General features: G+C 38.0%; 1 protein-coding gene across 3 annotated transcripts in view; it reads right to left on the bottom strand.

The window, feature by feature from the left end:
• Window positions 1-19,801, bottom strand: part of MAP4K3 (mitogen-activated protein kinase kinase kinase kinase 3) — a 181,929-nt gene that overhangs the window by 115,719 nt on the left and 46,409 nt on the right. For all 3 annotated transcript variants that reach the window (XM_057309419.1, XM_026479448.4, XM_026479456.4), the window contains exon 2: window positions 6,540-6,597. In XM_057309419.1, coding sequence (XP_057165402.1) covers window positions 6,540-6,597 — 58 coding nt within the window. The remainder of the gene's footprint in view (window positions 1-6,539; window positions 6,598-19,801) is intronic.

Raw genomic sequence — 19,801 nt, 5'->3', positions numbered from 1 at the left:
TATAATCCTGGATTTGAATTTGCTCCACTGCTACACAGCCCTAAGGCAAATTATTGAATCCTTCTTTGCCTCTATTCTACATCTGTGAGATGGGGATGACATACCTACTGCAAGATGTTAATATGAGGGTTGAGACGATGCATATGAAGAATATGGAGTTTGACATGCAGCCCTAAGCAAATGTTCAAAAAGTGGCTTCTGTGACTTTTATCACCATTATTGTTATTGTTATGTAGATATGTGAATTTCAGGGAAAAAAGTCCATCATCTGAAAAAACACTAATAGGAAAGTGAATCCTGTTAAACCAAGTTCTGCACATCATTTCCTAGATTTCTGGCCCCACTTGAATTATGCTGCCAAATTCTCCCCTGTATCTCCTCTGACACAGAAAACAGAAAACGAACCCAACAGGATAATTGTATTCTCCCTGCCAGCATTTCAGAGCCTATCAATACTACTGAGATGATACAGACTTAATTCTAAGACTATGTACATACTGAAGATCTAGATCAAATATATAAGATCGATTTGAAACAATCAAAGAAAAAAAGCGACAAACCAAAAAACAGACTCTTACCTATAGAAAACAAACTGATGGCTACAAGTGGAGGTGGCTGGGGGATAAGTGAAACAGGTTAAGGGGATTAAGAGAAGAGAACACTTCTCATGATGACCACAGGGTGACGTATAGAATTGTTGAATCACTATACTATAAACCTGAAATTAATATAACACTGTAAGTTATAATATAATGAAATTAAAAATTTAAAGAAAGGACTGATTGGTTTATCATGAGATTCTTGATTTTATCTTAAAATAATAAAGGCTCTTCTCCATTTTCTCCAGAAACTAGGATGATGGATAGCCTACAAAGGGCTAGAAAGTTACCCTGTTCCACGAAGTATAAGAATTCTAGCAACTGAACTCATAAGTGTTTTTCTTTTACATAAAAACCAGGCTTTGTGGCTGACAAATTACTCACTGCACTGACCACCACTCTGGACCACCTCTGTGAGGAACCCGGGACACCCTGGGGAGTGGTGCCCACTCACATGCATCCTTATTTATTCTCTGCAATGCCTGTTCCCTGGTTCAGTGGTAGGCAAGCAAATTAAGCTCTCAGTAGTATATCCTTGCCAATCTCTGGACTCCAACCAGCCCTTTGAGGTCCACATAATTGTGTGTGTCCTCATTTATATACGTATGCATGTCTGTATATAAACAAAAGAAAATCTGGAGAAAATCACCAAAAGTTGACAGCGTTCATACAGCTGGTAGAATGATGTTTAGCCTCCTCTTTTTGTTTAATCGTATTTTTCTTACTTTTACTATAATGATCAAATATAATCTTTGCAATTTAAGTTTAAAAATGTTATAAACTAATATCACACTGTATGTTAACTAACTGGAATTCAAATAAAAACTTTAAAAAGTTGTAGTCTGTTGGTTAATCAAACGATGACTGAGAAAAGCAAACATAAATTAAAGCCACATGGGGGTGCCTGGCTGGCTTAGTCAGTGGAGCATGCAAGTCTCGATCTCGGGGCCATGAGTGTGAACCCCACATTGGGTATAGAGATTACTTAAAATAAAATCTTTTTTTTTTAAATAATAAAATGAAGCCACATGAGTAAGACTGGAAGTCCCAGTGACATATGTAGACTAAATTGACATTTAAACAAACAATTTTGTCCACGTGTTTGAATAAGTTTTCATTTAGCTTCAGGTTCAAATTAGATATCTGTTGTAAAAAAAAAAAAAAAGGGAACAAAATAACAAACTTTGGATGCAGATTCTTCATTACATTACACCTAAGTATTTCAGATTTCGTTTTTGTTTTTCAAAAAGTTGTAGACAGGCCATCGGAATTCTAATTTAGAAAAATGTGAACATACCATCATGAAGCTGTCTGCCTGCACCACATTCCAATCAAATCTGAATCTTACCAATCCTCTGAGGCTAACAACCAATTCACAGAAGAACATATTAAATAACACCACAGGAAGGCAATTAGCAAAATCCAAACCGAGGGAATAATTCTACACTCAAATAATTAAGTTTCTTCAACAAAAAACTTCAAGGAAAAAGAAGAGATTAAAAAAAAAAGAAGAGATAAGGAACCTACAAATACAGAAGAAATCTGAGACCCGCGGACTAAGCGCATTATGTGGAACTTATTTGTTGTTAGGAAGCTACTGTTGAGAGACAGCAACGGCACGTGGTTATATACTTTCATCACTTTGTTACGGCAGATTCTAAAATCATGTAATTCATCCAGATCGTGTGTACAATTCGACAGGTTTTTTAAGTAATTTACCATGTTGTGCAACCACCACCGTAACCCAGTTGTAGAATATTCCCTCAATCAGATCCCTCATGTCCATTAATTATTAATCACCACGCACCCCCGCTAGTTAGTCCACTAATCCACTTTCTGATTCTACAGATGCGCCCCTGCTGAACATTCCGCATAAAGAGAATCGTACAATGTGCCGTCCCTTGGGTCTGGCTCCTTTCACACGGCATGTTTTTAGGTTCATTTATTACACTGCATCCATCAGCAGTTTGTTTCTTCTCATTGCCGAATAATGTTGCATTGTATGAACATATTTTGTCTTTTCATTTACAGTTGATGGCAGTTGTTTCCAGCTTCAGACTATGGTGAACAAAGCTACTGCGAAGCTGTGTGTGAACGCTGTGTATGCAGGTGCACAGGAGCAGAACTGCTGGGTCATTACGGCAAACTAATGTTTAACTTTTTAAGACAACGCCAAACTGTTTTTCCAAAGTAGATGTACCATTCTATGTCCCTGTAAGAGTTCCTGTTTGTGGTAATACTTTGAGTTCTGACCCTTTAGCCGTACACACTGGAAGATTAAAGCCTGACATTATACGGTATTTGGAATCTGATGCAAAATTACAAGCAGGGGAAGGAGAGGGTAGTGGGTATAGACCAAACAAAGTTGGTCATGTTTCTTTTTAAGATTTTATTTATTTATTTGACAAAGAGAGAGACAGAGAGAGATAGAGACAGCCAGTGAGAGAGGGAACACAAGCAGGGGGAGTGGGAGATGAAGAAGCAGGCTTCCAGCGGAGGAGCCCGATGTGGGGCTCGATCCCAGGACTCCAGGATCACGCCCTGAGCTGAAGGCAGACGCTTAACAACTGAGCCACCCAGGGGCCCTGGTTGGTCATATTTTGAAAACTGTAATACTGTTAGCAGTAATAACAGCTACTTACCACAGTAGGTACTACAGTACTTTGTTCCAGGCACTATTTTAAGTGCTTTAGATACATCGGCTCATTTAATCCCTACAACAACCTTTAGAGGAAGCTACTATTATTACTTCCATTCTAGAGATCAGAAAACAGAGAACCAGAAATCTTAAGCAATGTGGTCAAGCCAGGACTACAATCAAAGTAGCAGAGCTTTAGATCTTTACCACCAGGCCATATACTTCAGGCTTACCAACAAGTGACATGTGACATTAAAGCAAAGAAATTAAATGCTAAAATTCAGGTGGCTTCGATGAAGATTTAAGCAGGGAATCCAATGTTAATTAAATTTAAGGATATATCTAATAGCATATATATGATAATAACCCTTGTTATCTCTGGATGATAGAATATGATTTTTCTTCTTTTTATTTAATTGTATTTTCTACTTTTAAAACAATAATCAATACAGGCATGGCAGTGTTCGAGATTAACATCATAAAAACACAAACGCTGCATTAATCAGAAAACAAGTGACTTGATGAATAAGATTTTTCAAGTTCCTAATTTTTTAAAGGAAATATTAAGAGGTACTGAACGAGTACTATGCACCAAACACAAAGGTCAGTGCTATGGACACAAACTTGATGAAAGCCTAGAAACAAAGAAAGGCAACTCTAGAATGACAATACAGCTGTGGTAAGTGCTATAAGGGAGCTATTCCTACAGAGGAGTCCTCTTAATCAGACCAGGGGCAAGGAAGACCCGAAGGAGAAGGCACTAAAATGACTTGAAGGAATGATCTATGTATAAACTACTTCTAATCAGAGATAATTTCATCAAATAACATAGCCACTTCAAGATTACAAATGAAGGCCCTACTTCAAATGCCAAATCTTCCATTTTTCTTTTACCTCAGATTTCACCAACTTCACATACAAATAGCCAACAAACACATGAAAAAATGCTCAATGTCACTCAGCATCAGGGAAATACAAATCAGAACCAGGATGAAATACTGCCTCACACCAGTCAGAATGGCTAAAATTAACAAGTCAGGAAACTACGGAGGTTGGTGAGGATGCGGAGAAAGGGGAACCTTCTTTTTTTTTTTTTTTTTTTTAAGGCTTATTTATTTATTTATTTGACAGAGACAGAGACAGACAGCGAGAGAGGGAACACAAGCAGGGGGAGTGGGAGAGGAAGAAGCAGGCTCATAGCTGAAGAGCCTGATGTGGGGCTCGATCCCATAATGCCAGGATCACGCCCTGAGACGAAGGCAGGCGCTTAACCGCTGTGCCACCCAGGCGCCCCGAAAGGGGAACCTTCTTACACTGTTGGTGGGAAGGCAAACTGATACAACCACTCTGGAAAACAGCATGGAGGTTCCTCAAAAAGCTGAAAATAGAGCTACCCTATGACCCAGCGATTGCACTTTTAGGGATTTACACCCTAAAGATACAACTGTGATCTGAAGGGGCACCTGCACCCCAATGTTTATAGCAGCAATGTCCACAACTGCCAAACTATGGAAAGAGTCCAGATGTCCATCAACATATGAATGGATAAAGAAGATGTGGTATACACATACACACACACACACACACACACACACACACACACACACAATGGAATACTACTCAGCCATCAAAAAATGAAACCTTGCCATTTGCAATGACGTGGATGGAACTAGATAGACGGTATTATGCTAAGCAAAATAAGTCAATCGGAGAAAGACAATTATATGATCTCACTCATGGAATTTCAGAAACAAAACAGGAACATAGGGGAAAAGAGGAAAAAATAAAGCAAGACGAAATCAGAGAAGGAGACAAACCATAAGAGACTCTTTATCATAAGGAACAAACTGAGGGTTGCTGGAGGGGAGGGGGGAGGAGGGAAAGGGTGCCTGGGCGATGGGCATTAAGGAGGGCATGTGATGTAATGAGCACTGGGTATTATATAAGACTGATGAGTCACTGACTTCTACCTCTGAAACTAATAATACATTATATGTTAATTAACTGAATTTAAATGAAAAAAGCAAATCTTCCTTTTTTACTTTCCCCTCAGAATTTACCAATTTCAAAAATCCCCTAAAACATAGGAGATTCAAAGAAAAGCCTGTCTTATATGTTAAAGTGTTAATTAGACTATACAAGATCTGTAAATATATATAACTGAGAAAGTATTTTTTTATTCATTATATTTAAGTGTGATTTGATCACAGTCTATCAACACATCCTTAAATTTCATCTTAATGCCACTCTAGAAAGTCTACTGATGATCTAAATCAGGGGCGGGCAAACTACAGCTGTAGGTGGCCTGGTTTGCTAAGAATGGTTGTTCAGCTAAGAATGGTTTTTTTTTCATTTTAGAGGGAGAAAGGAGAGAGAGAGGGAGGAAAGAAGGAAAACTGTATGCAGAGACCACATGTGGTCCACAAAGCCCAAAATATTTTATTGTCTGGACTTTTCAGAAAAAACTGCCCACCTTTAAAAACAAAAACAAAAACTAGGGAATGGGTTTCTGCTCACACCAAGGATAAAACCTGTTTTACCAAATTCGTGTATCCTCAGTTTGGAGTGGCGGAAGCCATTAGAAAGGCACTACCATCACTGTGGAACTCAGTCTAGACACTAGCACAATTGCTTGCTTGTGGCAGAAAAGAGAAAAAGAGAGAAGGACTTCTAAGAGAGAATAAACAAGACTACGGTAGTTACTCAGAAAGACATGGGTTTTGAAAGGCATGGGGGATTTCAGAGAGAAAATATAGGTGAAGCAGGAAAAAAATACAGAGTCATCCTTCGGGCTCTACAATAAGCTGCTCAAGTTGGAAGGTGACTATTATTACAGCTTAATGAGCATAAAATGTAAGGGCTAGGTCTACTGAGAAAACTGAGGCTCAGAAAATTACGTGCCCAAGTTCACACAGCAAGAGTGTGGGACACAAAGAACTGGGCTTCAAGCACCCCAATCTCAGTTCAGCGCTTTCCCCTGCATCACACTGCCCTCTCACCACAGGACAGGGTTAACCTGGAAAAACACCACTAGCAACTGGTGACAAGTTAGCTCAACTGAGTTCAGAAGGAACAAAGCCTCTTCACAAGTCGCCTCCCTCTCCCAATTACAAGTTATTTTTCAAGGAAGAACCGAGCCAGGTGTCTACAGGTCTTGAAGAGGAGGAGGAAAGAGTAGACCCCACTTCTGTTTTACAGAAGATGTTAGGAACAATCAGAGAATGCTGACCAAACATCATTAAAATTAGCCTTAAAGTAATCCAGTGGCTTACAGCAATAAGAAACATCAAATTTCAATTTACCTGGTTCCAATTTTATTACTTTAATTGCAGCCAATTCACCAGTGTTAACATTCCGTGCCTAAAAGAGAAGAAAAGATAAGTGTGAAAAAGAGCTTTCATAAAAAACTTTATGAAATATAATTTTAGTTTACTGTTTATTTTGTTATACAGAAATATTTTTTAAAGCAAGAATTGCAGGAGGGGTTTATATTTACAAAATAGCCAGTATATTCTTCACAATGAATGTCAACATTAATTCAACTGTAAATTTTTATTTTTAAGATTTTTATTTATTTATGTGACAGAGAGACAGCCAGCCAGATAGGGAACACAAGCAGGGGGAGTGGGAGAGGAAGAAGCAGGCTTCCAGAGGAGGAGCCTGATGTGGGGCTCGATCCCAGAACGCTGGGATCACGCCCTGAGCCGAAGGCAGACGCTTAACGACTGTGCCACCCAGGTGCCCCTCAACCGTAAATTTAATAATGGTGATAAGAACTTAACTTACACAGAGACTTCTGTATGTGTGAGGCACTGTTCTAAGTGTTTTATAGTAATTCATTTCTCTCCACAACAATCTTACGAGGTAGGTACAACTATTATGTCCATGTTGCAGACAAGAAAACTGAAGCACAGAGAAGTTAAAAAACTTGCCAAGGCCAGATGCTAGTAAGCGAGAGCAGCAAGATTCCAATCCAAGAAGTCTGACTTCAGAGTCTGAGTTTGTTGTTGTTGTTGTTGTTAAGATTTTATTTATTTGAAAGAGAGAGAGAGAGCGGGAGGAAGAGCACAGAGGGAGCAGGAGAGGGAGAAGCAGACTCCCCGCTGAGCAGAGAGCCTAACGCAGAGCTAGATCCCAGGACCCTGAGATCATGACCTGAGCCAAAGGCAGACACTTAACTGACTGAGCCACCCAGGCGCCCGCAGAGTCTGAGCTTTTAAGCATTACATTCTACTGTCATTCATTCAAAGGTGAGTTAAAATTTTGATTTGATTAGCCTTAAATTTTTAAACTTAAAAATCTTAGAATACGGGGTGCCTGGGTGGCTTAGTCGGTTAAGCATCTGCCCTCAGCTCAGGTCATGATCCCAGGGTCCTGGGATCCAGCCCTGCATCAGGCTCCCTGCTCAGTGGGAAGTCCACCTCTCTCTTTCCCTCCCTCTGCCCCTACCCCCTCCTGTGCGCACTCTCTCAAATAAATACAATCTTCAAAAAAAAAAAAAAATCAATCCATAATATTAGATTGCTGGTATTTACAACTGTAATTATGTATAAATAAGTAGAGGCTGTCTTTTCAATTTGTATGAAAATGGCAGTAATTGTCAACTTAAAATGCTTTACAATTGGATCAGAACTTTCAAAATACTTCAAACTGTTTTAACTGTTACATAATACTTAAACTGCTAACTGAAACTTGATTTTCATAACAAGCAATGAAAATCAATATATACAATTCCCTGATCACAGAAGGATACGTCCCTGTGGGCAGAATTACTCTTAGTTGCAACACTCTATTTTTTTAAAAATATTTTATTTTTAAGTAATGTCTACACCCAACATGGGGCTTGAACTCACAACCTCAAGATCAAGAATTGCACATTCCACTGATACTCTCTTATTAATGGATTGATGAAGATCAGTGAATCACCCACAAGGAATGCTAACAGCATTAACAGTGGAATCCTTCTAAGAACACTGGAGCATTAAAAATGTCAGATAAGAATCTAGGAAGGTAGATATGGGACACAGCCACTGCTGCAATATAAAATTTAACCTTCAACTCAAAGAAGAGCAAAGGTATTAAAAGTTCTCTACCACATCAAGGCGCCTGGCTGGCTCAGTCAGAAGGACATGTGACTCTTAAATCTTGGGGTCGTGAGTTCCTGCCCCACATTGCATGTAGAGATTACGTAAATAAATAAATATTTTTTTAAAAAGATCTCCCCATACAAATCAAGAAAAATCAATTTAAATTAAACTGGCAGGGAAAATTCATTCCTTCTGAAAAAATCTCCATAACCAATGAACGCTTATCATGGCCAACTTATTACTGGCAGTACAAAACAGATTTGAACAGTTATTTCAAACTAACTTTAATTTCCGTTAAATGAGATACACATTTCAAATATAGTGCCAGATAAGTGTTCATTCTGAGAAGAGACTCTGTGTGTGTGTGTGTGTGTGTGTGTGTGTGTGTGTGTGAAAGAGAAATAAAATCAGAACATCATTCTGGGAGCATTTTGTAAAAGGAGGGGGCAGAGTGTACCTGTAAAATATTCAGGTATATCACATAAACATGATTCATAAATCTCCTCAAACACTATCACAACTACTTGCCTCTCCTCACACTTCATGAACTTTCCCTGTTCTCCTCCTAGATATACTCTGTCCTCTAACTCCCATCTTTTTAAAGTAGTACTTCTCCAAATAAAATAAGACAAGACGCTACTCTCCCCAATTCTCAATTCTCCATTTAAAAATCTTGCCATGGTTTTGTTTCTGTTTATTGAAAAGAAATTCAGAGTATGGCTGATTCCGCTATAGAAGAGTAGAGACAGTATGAACTCCTAGAAAGCCAGGATGGTTTTTTTATAGCTGAAATGTGGTTCCTAAGTGACCACGAGAGGGCACCACCGACAATGCAAGTTATACAAAGTGTCCAAAATGGCTACTGTACACAATGTACTACTCTTCTAAAACCAGATTTACTAAAAGTTAACACCAGCACATATTTAACAGAAAAACTGTGACAGTAAGTGACTTATCAGTAGCACTTATCAGACAAAAGTCAACATTTACTATAGGCTTGACTTAAAATTTTTCAAAATTTAAATCAGTCCAGAATTTTCTTGAGGATAACAAGAGTTTTTAAACTTACGATTCTTTAGAATGAACAACAACAAAAACAGCCAAAATGATTACTGCTCTTTTTACCTACTGAAATATTTTCCAGTATGTAACTTATTTGACAGAATTAAGGCAATTCACAAAAGGGGAAGAAAAATAACAACAAAAAGCCCAAGTAAGTTGAATTTCTGAGCTTTTCTGCATCAAAATCCAGATGTTTGCTAATGAAAAATCTTACATGCTTTTTTTTTAAGATTTCACTTTTTATTTATTCAGAGAGAGAATTTCCACCAGGCTCCCTGCTGAGCTTGAGGCCTGACACAGGGCTCAATCTCATAACCCCGAGAGATCATGACCTGAGCCAAAATCAAGAGTTGGATGCTTAACTAACTGAGCCACTCAGGAGCCCCTAATGAAAAGTCTTTAAAGCATTATGATTCATCAAGAATCTTGGTATTCTGGCTAAATCATATTTTGCTGTCTCTAAATTTAAAATAGTCAAGAATACTCACTGCGATAAATATAAAAATTAATAGTATCTCCTATGTTCTGCAACTACTGTTCTTTTTTTTTTTAAGATTTTATTTATTTGACAGAGAAAGAGAGAGAGAAAGAAAAAGAGAGAGAGAGGTGAGGGACAGAGGGAGAAGTGGACTCCCCGCTCAGCAAGGAGCCGGATGCAGGACTCAAGCCCAGGACTCCAGGATCCTGACCAGAGCCGAAGGCAGATGCTTAACTAGTGACTGAGCCACCCAGGCGCCCCTGCAACTACTGTTCTTTCAGCAATCACCTAGAGCAATTTATTAGGAAGGAAATGAGACCAAGGTAAATAATGTAAAATAGCACCATGTATAAAGTTAAAAAAAATTAAGATTTATTAAGATTTATTTGAGAGAGAGAGCATGTGCACGTGCCGTGGAGAAGACACAGAGGGAGAGAAAGTCTTAAGCAGACTCCATGCTGGGCACATGGCCCAACACCGGGCTTGATCTCACAACCCTGAGATCATGACCTGAGCTGAAACCAAGACTCAGACACTTAACCGACTGCATCACCCAGGCGCCCCTAAAGTTAAAAATTTTTAATTCAGTGTCAATAACAGAATGCTCAGACTTGCTCAGGGCAGAAAACTAAGGATAAATATTCTAAGCACCTAGACCAAGGAGTCTTCTGCCACCTCATTGGTTTGACCACCATCTTCACTTGCTCTGAAAATGGTATTCAGATCATGTCATTATTAAGTTGAAAACTCTTGAGGAATACACATCATGGTTTAAAGACAAAATTCAAATTCCTTGTCAGAAAATTTAAAATTTTCACTAACTACAGCACTTCTCATAATAGCTTTTATTGACATATAATTCACATATCGTAAAATTCACCCTTTCAATGCATACAATTCAGTGGTTTTAGTAAATTCAGCTACGTAACCATCACTACTATCTAACTTCGGAACATTTCATCACCCCAATAAGAAACTCTAGACCACTCAGTTAGCAGTCACTCCCTATTCCTCCCCCTCCCAGTCCCTGAGAACTATTGGTCTACTTTCTACCTCTATGGATTTGACTATTCTAGATATTTCATATAAGTAAGATCATACAAAATGTGGTCCTTTGTTTTTTTTTTTTGTTTTTTTTTTTTAAAGATTTTATTTATTTATTTGACAGAGATAGAGACAGCCAGCGAGAGAGGGAACACAAGCAGGGGGAGTGGGAGAGGAAGAAGCAGGCTCATAGCAGAAGAGCCTGATGTGGGGCTCGATCCCAGATCGCCGGGATCACGCCCTGAGCCAAAGGCAGACGCTTAACCGCTGTGCTACCCAGGCGCCCCTAAAATGTGGTCCTTTGTGACTGGCTTCTTTCACCAGGCATAACATTTTTGGGTTCATCCACATTGTGGCATGTATCAGTAGTACTTGACTTCTTCCGTTATGGAATAATACTTGATTGTACAGAAACACCACATTTTGTTTACCCATTTATCAGCTGAAGGATATTTAGGTTGTTTCTACTTTTTAGCTATTATGAATAATGCTTCTATGAACATAAGTGTATACATTTTCTTTGAAGATTTTATTTGAAAGAGAAAGACCGCGCGCATGCGAGCACTAGCGGGTGAGGGGGGGAAGGGAGAGGGAGAAGCAGGCTCCTCGAGGAGCAAGGAGCCTGATGAGGGGCTCGATCCCCAGAACCCTGGGATCATGACCTGATCCAAAGGCAGGCCTTAATGTACGCGTTTTTGCTTTCAATTCTCTCGAGTACAGAGAGTACAGAGAACTGCCGAATCATACGGTAACTCTACGTTTGGCTTTTTGAAGAGCTGTCAAATTTTTCTCCAAAGTGGCTGCACCTGGATTTTATATTATCATCAGCAATACATGAGGGTTCCAATTTCTCTGCATCCTTGCTAATGTTTGTTGCTACGGTTTTTATTTTACCTGTCCTAGTGGGTGTGAAATGGTATCTCATTGTGGTCTGATCTGCACTTTACTAATGATGTTGAGCATCTTTCATATGCTTATTGGCCATCTGAGTATTTTCTTTGGAAAAATGTCATTTTCACAGCTTTGTCCATTTTTGTGCTGTCTTTTTATCGCTGACTTAGAAGAATTCTTTATAGACCCTGATAGGTCTCTTATCAGTTACATGATTTGCAAATATTTAATCCCATCCTATGGATTGTCTTCATTTTCTTGATGGTATTCTTTGAAACACAAAAGTTTTTAACTTTAGTCAAGTCCAATTTGTCTATTTTATGTTGCTTTGCTTTTGGTATTATAGCTAAGAAACCAATGCCTAACCCAAGGCCACAAAGATTTTTTTCCTATGTTTTCTCCTAAGTGTTCTATAATTTTAGCTCTTCCATTTCGGTCTACTATCCATTTTGAGTGAATTTTTATATGGTGTCCAGTAGGACTCCAATTTCATTCTTTTGCATGTGGGTATCTAGTTGAGAAATACAACATTGCAACAATAAAACTTTGCACTATCTTGCCCCAGTCTGTCTTTCCAGTCACTTCCTAATTTGCACTTTATGCTGCAGCCAAACTAAACAAATTGCCATTTCCCAAAGCTATCCGCACATTTGCTCTTTGGAACACACTGCCTAGACAAACGCTTGCCCCAACTCCTTCCTGGGCCTAACTCCCAGATAATCCTTTAAAGCACAGTTTAGGTTACTATCACTTCCCACAAGCCTTTTCCCTATTGCTACTCTGGATTAGGCATCCCACACTCCCATAGTTCCTGGGTAACCTTTCCCAAATGGGAGTGGGCCTGGTTAAGAAAGTCCTGCAGATCTAGAATTGGTCTCAGTTTAGAGGGGCTCTTGCAAAAACTATTATGATTCAAAGCTGTCCCAGAAGTCATTTGGGTCAGTCAGCCTTTTAGAAGTCATTCATATTAGAACTGATTTGGGAAAGAATTTTTCTGAGATGATTTCATGCTGACTACTGCATTATTGCCAACTATCAGAAAAGTATTCCTTGAGTGTGAGAGTAGGAGTAAACATCTTCAAGAAGCAATCATTAAGAGGCAAAAAGTATGCTACCATACAACATAAAGTGAGTCAGAGACAATCACTACCAATAAAATAATCTGACTACTGATTATGTACCAAACACGCCCACTCAAAGCTTACTCAACACCCAGTACTCAAAGCTTACTACTTAGAAGGGTCTGTCCAACATTAATATGAAGAAAAGCTCAGAAATGGGAGCGAAGATATACAAAGTTTAGCCCTGGCTCTGCCAGTAACTAGCAGTGGGATCTGAGCAAGTAATTTCCCTTCTGTCTTCTTCCCAACCCCTCCCCCCCAATTTAAAAACAAGAAAGTGAAAAAAGACTATTTCTAATGTTCCTTCTAATTCTAAAAGTCAGTGTTTACATCAAATAATGTTAAGTCTAAATTAACAGATTCCAAATACTAAACCAGCTGGCTAGTTATGTAAGAATATTAGGAGTTTAAAAACAAAACAGTAACCAAAAAAAAGAAAAAAGAAAACACCACCACCACTGATTTTCAATCAACAGATTTAAGACAGGAACCATGGATCTGTATCTAAAGCTACTGATGTGTTTCTGATGTTCAGCCAGGTTCGGGGACCTGGTGAAGGCACTGTACCATATGAGTTTTATATAATATAAATACCAACTTCTAAGTCTGAAAGGAGTGTTACAGGGATGGCTTTATGAAGGAGATTACCATTTAAGCAGATGTGTACAAGATGGGCTGGATTACAACAAACATAGAAGAGCAACGGTAAAGAGAGCATAGGGAGAAAAGCATGAGCAAAGGCACAGGGACAGAAAACACAGGCTATTTTGAGTGTATATGGTGAGCCAAGCCTCAGGATGCCTCCCATATAAATACTCCCTTTCAGAGGGAAATGGCTAACCCACAGCCCCGGCTGAAGGAATAGTTTTGACCGCTTTTCCACAGTTACTTGAACTGGGTGTGAGCCTACCACAAGGGCAACTAAATATACAGGAAGACTGATAGAGCGACCTCCGTCCCTGGTTTGCTTAGGACACTCCCAGTTTATGCCTACTGTCCTAGCGGAATTCTTAATAGTGCCCACTTTCATTCTCAAAATTAAATTTTTATTAAATTTGGATGATAGAGTATGAAGTCACTTTACCAGTAAACCCTGAGCTGCCATGAAAAAAAGACAGAGGCCAGATTCTCTAAAACAAGGGTCAGCAAACATGTCCATTTTTTTAATTCCAGTGTAGTTAACATACAGTGTTACATTAGTTTCAGGTGTACAATACAGTGATCAACAATTTCATACATCATTCAGTGTTCTTCCTAAGTATACTCTTAACTCCCTTCACCCATCCCTGCCCCACACCTCCCCTCTGGTAACCATCCCTTTGTTTTCTATAGTTAAGAGTCTGTTTTTTTATTTGAAATAGATCTGTTTTTATAAATAAAGTTTTACTGGAACACAGCCATGTTCGTTTGTTTAAGTACTGTCTGTGCTTTCACAATACAACAGTTGAGCAGTTGAGATGGAGACCATATGAAGTACCTGTAAGTGTTTATTTACTATTTGGCTCTTTAGAGGAAAGACTGGCTGACCCCCACTCTAAAACAGCATTGTCCAACAGAACTTTCTTCACTGATGGAAATGGTTTATATCTGTACTGTACAATGGAGTAGCTCCATGCCACATGTAGCTATCAATCAACTGACATATGGCTAGTACAACTGAGGAACTGAATTTTATTTGTATATGCAATAAAATACTTGAATTGGGGAGTTTTAATTTTTTTGAGATATAACTACATTTAAAATTTATTAGTTTTAAGTATACAACATAATTTGATATATGTATATATTGCAAAATGATTACCACAATAAGTTTAGTTAACATCTATGATGTTAACATGCTTAAAAATTCTTTTCATTATGATGAGAACTTTTAAGATCTATTCTCTCGGCATCCTTCAAATATACAATATAGTATTGTTATAATTGTAGTCACCATGCTGTATGTTACATCCCCAGGATTTATTTAGCCTATAACTGGAAAAAATCAACTTAAAACAACATAGTTCTGGTAGTTTTAACACATGTATAAATTTGTGTAACCACCATCACCAGCCAGAAGCAGAGAAGTTCCATCACTGCAAAAACTCCCTTGGAAGTTACATTCTCGCTTTACCTTAACCCTTGGCAACCACTGACCTGATCTTTGCCACTACAGTTTTGTCTTTTCAAGAATTTCACATAAATTAAATCATTCATCATGTAACTTTTTGAGACTCTCTTCTTTCACCAAGGGGCTGCATTTACCATTAGTTTGTTCTTTCTCATTGTTGAATAGTATTCCATTGTATGGATACACCACTGTTTATCCACTACCAGTGGAAAGACATACTAGCTGCTTTGAGTTTTCAGCAATTATGAATCAAGCTGCTATGAACATCTGAGTACAGGTTACCAAAATACCCAGGAGTGAAACTGGGTCTTATGATAGGTATATGTATAACTTTGTAAAAGACTATCACTCTTTCTACGGTAGCTGTACCACGCTCATTTCTAGCAGCAATGTATGGATGGTCCCAGTTCTGCATCCTTGCCGGTAATTGGTATTGTACTTTCAATTTTGGCCATTCTAACAAATGTGTAATAGTATCTCGTTGGGGTTTTAGTTTACATTTTCCCACATGCTCATTTGCTATCCTTTGGTGAAGAGTGTTCTAGTCTTTTTTCTATGTTAATTGGGATGTTTATTTTCTTACTGTTGAGAGTTCTTTATATATTCCAGATACAAGTTCTTTATCAGGTTTGTAATTTGCAAATATATTTTTTCTCAGTCTACAGCTTGTCTTTTCATTCTGTTAACAGTGTCAATCCCAGAGTGTTATGGACTGAACTGTGTGCACTCATTCATAAAATTCATTTAACGTCCCTAATACTTATAAGAAAGGGATCTACAGATGTGCACACAGAGAGAAAAAGGCCATGTGAGAACACAGCAAGAAGGCAGCCACTTGCAATCCATGGAGAGAGCTTCGGGAGAAACCAACTCTACCAACACCTTGATCTTGAACTTCCAGCCTCCAGAACTGTGAGAAAATAAAATTTCAATTGCTTAAGCCACCCAGTCTGTGGTATTTTGTTATGGCAATCCTAGCAAACTAATATACAGAGCAAAAGTTTATACTTTTGATAAAGTCCAATTTACCAACTGTTTGATGAATTATGCTTTGGTGTCATGTCCAAAACCTTTTTGCTTAATCCCAAGTCAGAGACTTTTCTCCTATGCTAGCTTCTAAAAAAACAAGTTTTACATTTAGACTTATGATATATATTGATTTAATTTTTGTTTAAGGTGGGGCACTTAGGTTGAGATATTTGTTGTTTTTGCATGAATATGTCCAACTGTTCTAATACTGTTTCTTGAAAAGACTATCCTTCCTGCACTGAACTGCCTTTCACTTCTGTCAAAATCAGCTGGCTATACCTGCGTGGGTCTATTTCTGGATGCTATATGGATCCACTGATCTTATGTCTATCCCTTACTATTGCTATATACAGTCTTGATTACTGTAGCTTTACAGAAAGTCTTAAAAATCAATTACTGTGATTCTTCCAACATTTTCTTTTTTGAAGTTGCTTTAGCTATTCTAGGTCTTTAGCCTTTCCTTATAAATTTTAGAATCAACTTGTCCATATATTTTCTTAAATCCTGCTGGGATTCTGTTTGGAACTGCATTAAATGTATTTATCAATTTGGGGAGAACTAACATCTTTACTATGCACAGTGTTCCAATCCATGAACGTTAATCTCTATTTAGGTTTTCTCTGGTACCTTTCATCAGTGTTTCATAGTTAATAGCATACAGGTCCAACACATTAACAGCCACGTGTAGCTAGTGACAACTGTATTAGACATCGCAGCTTTAAAAAGTTTGAACTTGGAAATACTGAGAAACAGTACCACCATGCAATGTAACCCAGCATGAAAACTAGGCCATAAAATTGTGCCAGCGTCTTAGCAAGCAAAATCTTTGGAAAAGTGAAGATTTGAAGAAGTAGAAAAGATACAATGAGGAGATAGTCAAAGAGCACAGAACAAAACAAATGCGCAGAAAAATTTGTAAGAGCTCACGAGAAAGTAACATCTCCAAAGCTGCCCTGAGTTACTGACAACATTCCAGTTCCATGTCACATATATCTCTACAATAGCATCTTTTTTCTTGAATTACCTTAAATGGCTCTTTGTTTCCTGAAACCAGATGATTAAAGTTCTAAATTTCTAGGACTATATGATGCTCATTTCTTTTTAAGATTTTACTTATTTAAGAGAAAAAGAGAGCATGATCAGAGGGAGGGACAGAGGGAGAGGGAGAAGCAGACCCCCCGGTGAGTCATGACCTGCGTGGAAGTCTCCCACTCAATCGACTGAGCAAACCACGTGCCCCCACATGATGTTCATTTCAAAAAGGAAAAAAACAGATTGAGACTATCATGCTAACTTTTTTTAAATGCACTTAGCTAATGATTGAATATAGTGGAAAATAATCTGTGAATGATAAAAAAACATATCAATAAATTACATTTTAAAGTTTAATTTAGGATTCAAAACGGGCTTGTTCAGGGGCACCTGTGTGGCCCAGTCAGTTAAGTGTCTGCCTTCAGCTCAGGTTATGATCCCAAGCCCCACCTCAGCCTCGCTGCTCACCGAGGAGCCTGCTTCTCCCTCTCCCTCGGCCTGCTGCTCTGCCTACTTGTGCTCTGTCAATAAATAGAATCTAAAAAAAGGGGGGGGGCTTGTTCTGTATCACTAACACTTTTAAATGGCAGACTACAAATGTCAATTTAACTAATAACGTAGCTAAAACTTAACAGAGGCATTGAGTTTGGGAAAACATAAGGGTTCAGGTAAACAAATTCCAACTTCCCACTACAGAAGCAACAGCAGTACTTTCTCTAGCCCAGTGGTGCTCCAACTCCAGTGTATATAAAAATTACCTGAGGTTTTATTTTGGAAATATGTTAGATGAAATATGAGAATCTCTCCCATTACAAATACCTAGATATGGCAAATAAGATACAGTAAATATTCTTTTAAATTCACAAGACATCCACAGGCAGCAAAAACAAAGAGAAAACAGTAATTAATCAAAACTATCTGTTGAATGCATTTATTTAATGAAATCAGAGTGGTAAGAACTAAAGCCATGATCTTAGCTTAAACTTGGAATCTAGAGACTTGTATAATAATTTTTATTAGATGTGATAAAAGGTGGAATTGAGACAACTGCATAAAACCAGCAATGCCCTTGAAAGGCCATACCCCTCAGTGAATGGGTAGGCCTGTATGGGGGTGGGGGGTGGGGGGAGTCTGTCCATTGACAAAGGCAGGAAATAAAAAAATTGTATGAATCAGGCCTTCACTGGAATGGGGTCCACTGAAAATTATTGCAAGCCTGTTCTCAGTTAAGTATAAATATACACTTCTTGCAAGGATGAGGAGCCTCAAGCCAATAAATGAATTTAAGCTGTTTCTGGGGTGGTGGTAATGAAAGACACCTGTCAGAAAGAGCAGCAAATTCTCTGAGTGAAGTCAAACACACCTTCAACCCACGTGATTCCAGGAGATCCCTAAATATTACTATTAGCCAAATATGAGATTAAAACAAAATTATCAAACCAAAAGGAAACAAACTACCACAGCAGCAAAGGCTATAAAAAAACCAGATTAAATCTTCAAGAAATTCAAATTCTGGAATTAACAAATAATACATAAAATTACAATTAAGTATGCTTTAAAAGTTTACAGAAATAAAAGAAAATATTAAATATATAGGCCAGAAACGAGATGAAAAAATGACTTGGGAGGCAGAGAAGAAAAGAACCGAAAAGAATTTCTGGAAAAAAAAAAACAATCCTTGAAATTATAAACCTAATTGGAGGAGATAAAGAATTAGTAAATCAAATGACAGATCTGAATCAATAAAGAAGAAACAAAGGATGAAAGAGATTAAGAGACATTTTAAAATCATCTCAAATCATCTCATGAAAGAGATTAACATATATCTAGTTACAATTTCAGAAGGAAAGAATAGGGAAAAAAATGGAGAAACAGCAATATTTCAAGGGACACTGGCTGAAAATTTTCCAGAATGAACAGAAGACCTCGTATTCAGGAGACACTAAAAGTCCCAAGAAGGATAAATAAAAAAGAAATCCACATCCAGATACATCATGCAAAACTGCAAAATGCCAAAGGCAAAGAGGTGATCTTTAAACCAGAGGAGAGGAGTCAGATTACCTACAAAGGAACAAACAATTAGACTTTTCAGAGAAACTTTAAAAAGGTCAAAATAATACCGTGCTAAGAGTAATTAAGTCACTTTAGAGTTGCATTCCTAGGTAAAAACATCATTAAAAACTAGGACCAAAACCAACAGAAAACCCATATTCTTTGACAAGCAACAACAGAGTTTAACCAACAAAAGGCAAGGAATATATTCTTCTAAAAGTATAGTACAAGATTAAAAAAAAAAAGACTCAGAAGGAATGTCTAAATGCAAAAAGGAGGAAAAATAAAACAATTTGGCAACACTGGGTCAATCTAAACAAACACTGATGACTGTAGAAAGCAGTAATAATAATAATGTCTAATTTATGAAATTTTTTAAAAGTTAGAACTCAAATATTGAACAAATGGCATGTAAGGTGTGATTGACCTTAAAGTGCTTTAAGGGGAACACCTGAGTGGTTCAGTCTGTTACGTGTCCAACTATGGGTCTCAGTTGAGATCTGGATCTCAGGGTTGTGAGTTTAAGCTCCGCACTAGGCCCAGTTTATTTTTTTTTAATCTAATTTATCTTTGCAAACAAAGAGAAAATCATTTTGAAATAAGATATTATTTTGTAGAAAACAAAGGACAACCAGGGAGACAAGTGGCATTGCAGGAC

This window comes from Ursus arctos, unplaced genomic scaffold, assembly GCF_023065955.2.
Source record: "Ursus arctos isolate Adak ecotype North America unplaced genomic scaffold, UrsArc2.0 scaffold_8, whole genome shotgun sequence".
NCBI lineage: Eukaryota > Metazoa > Chordata > Mammalia > Carnivora > Ursidae > Ursus > Ursus arctos.
This window is presented reverse-complemented; position numbering and strand designations above follow the sequence as displayed.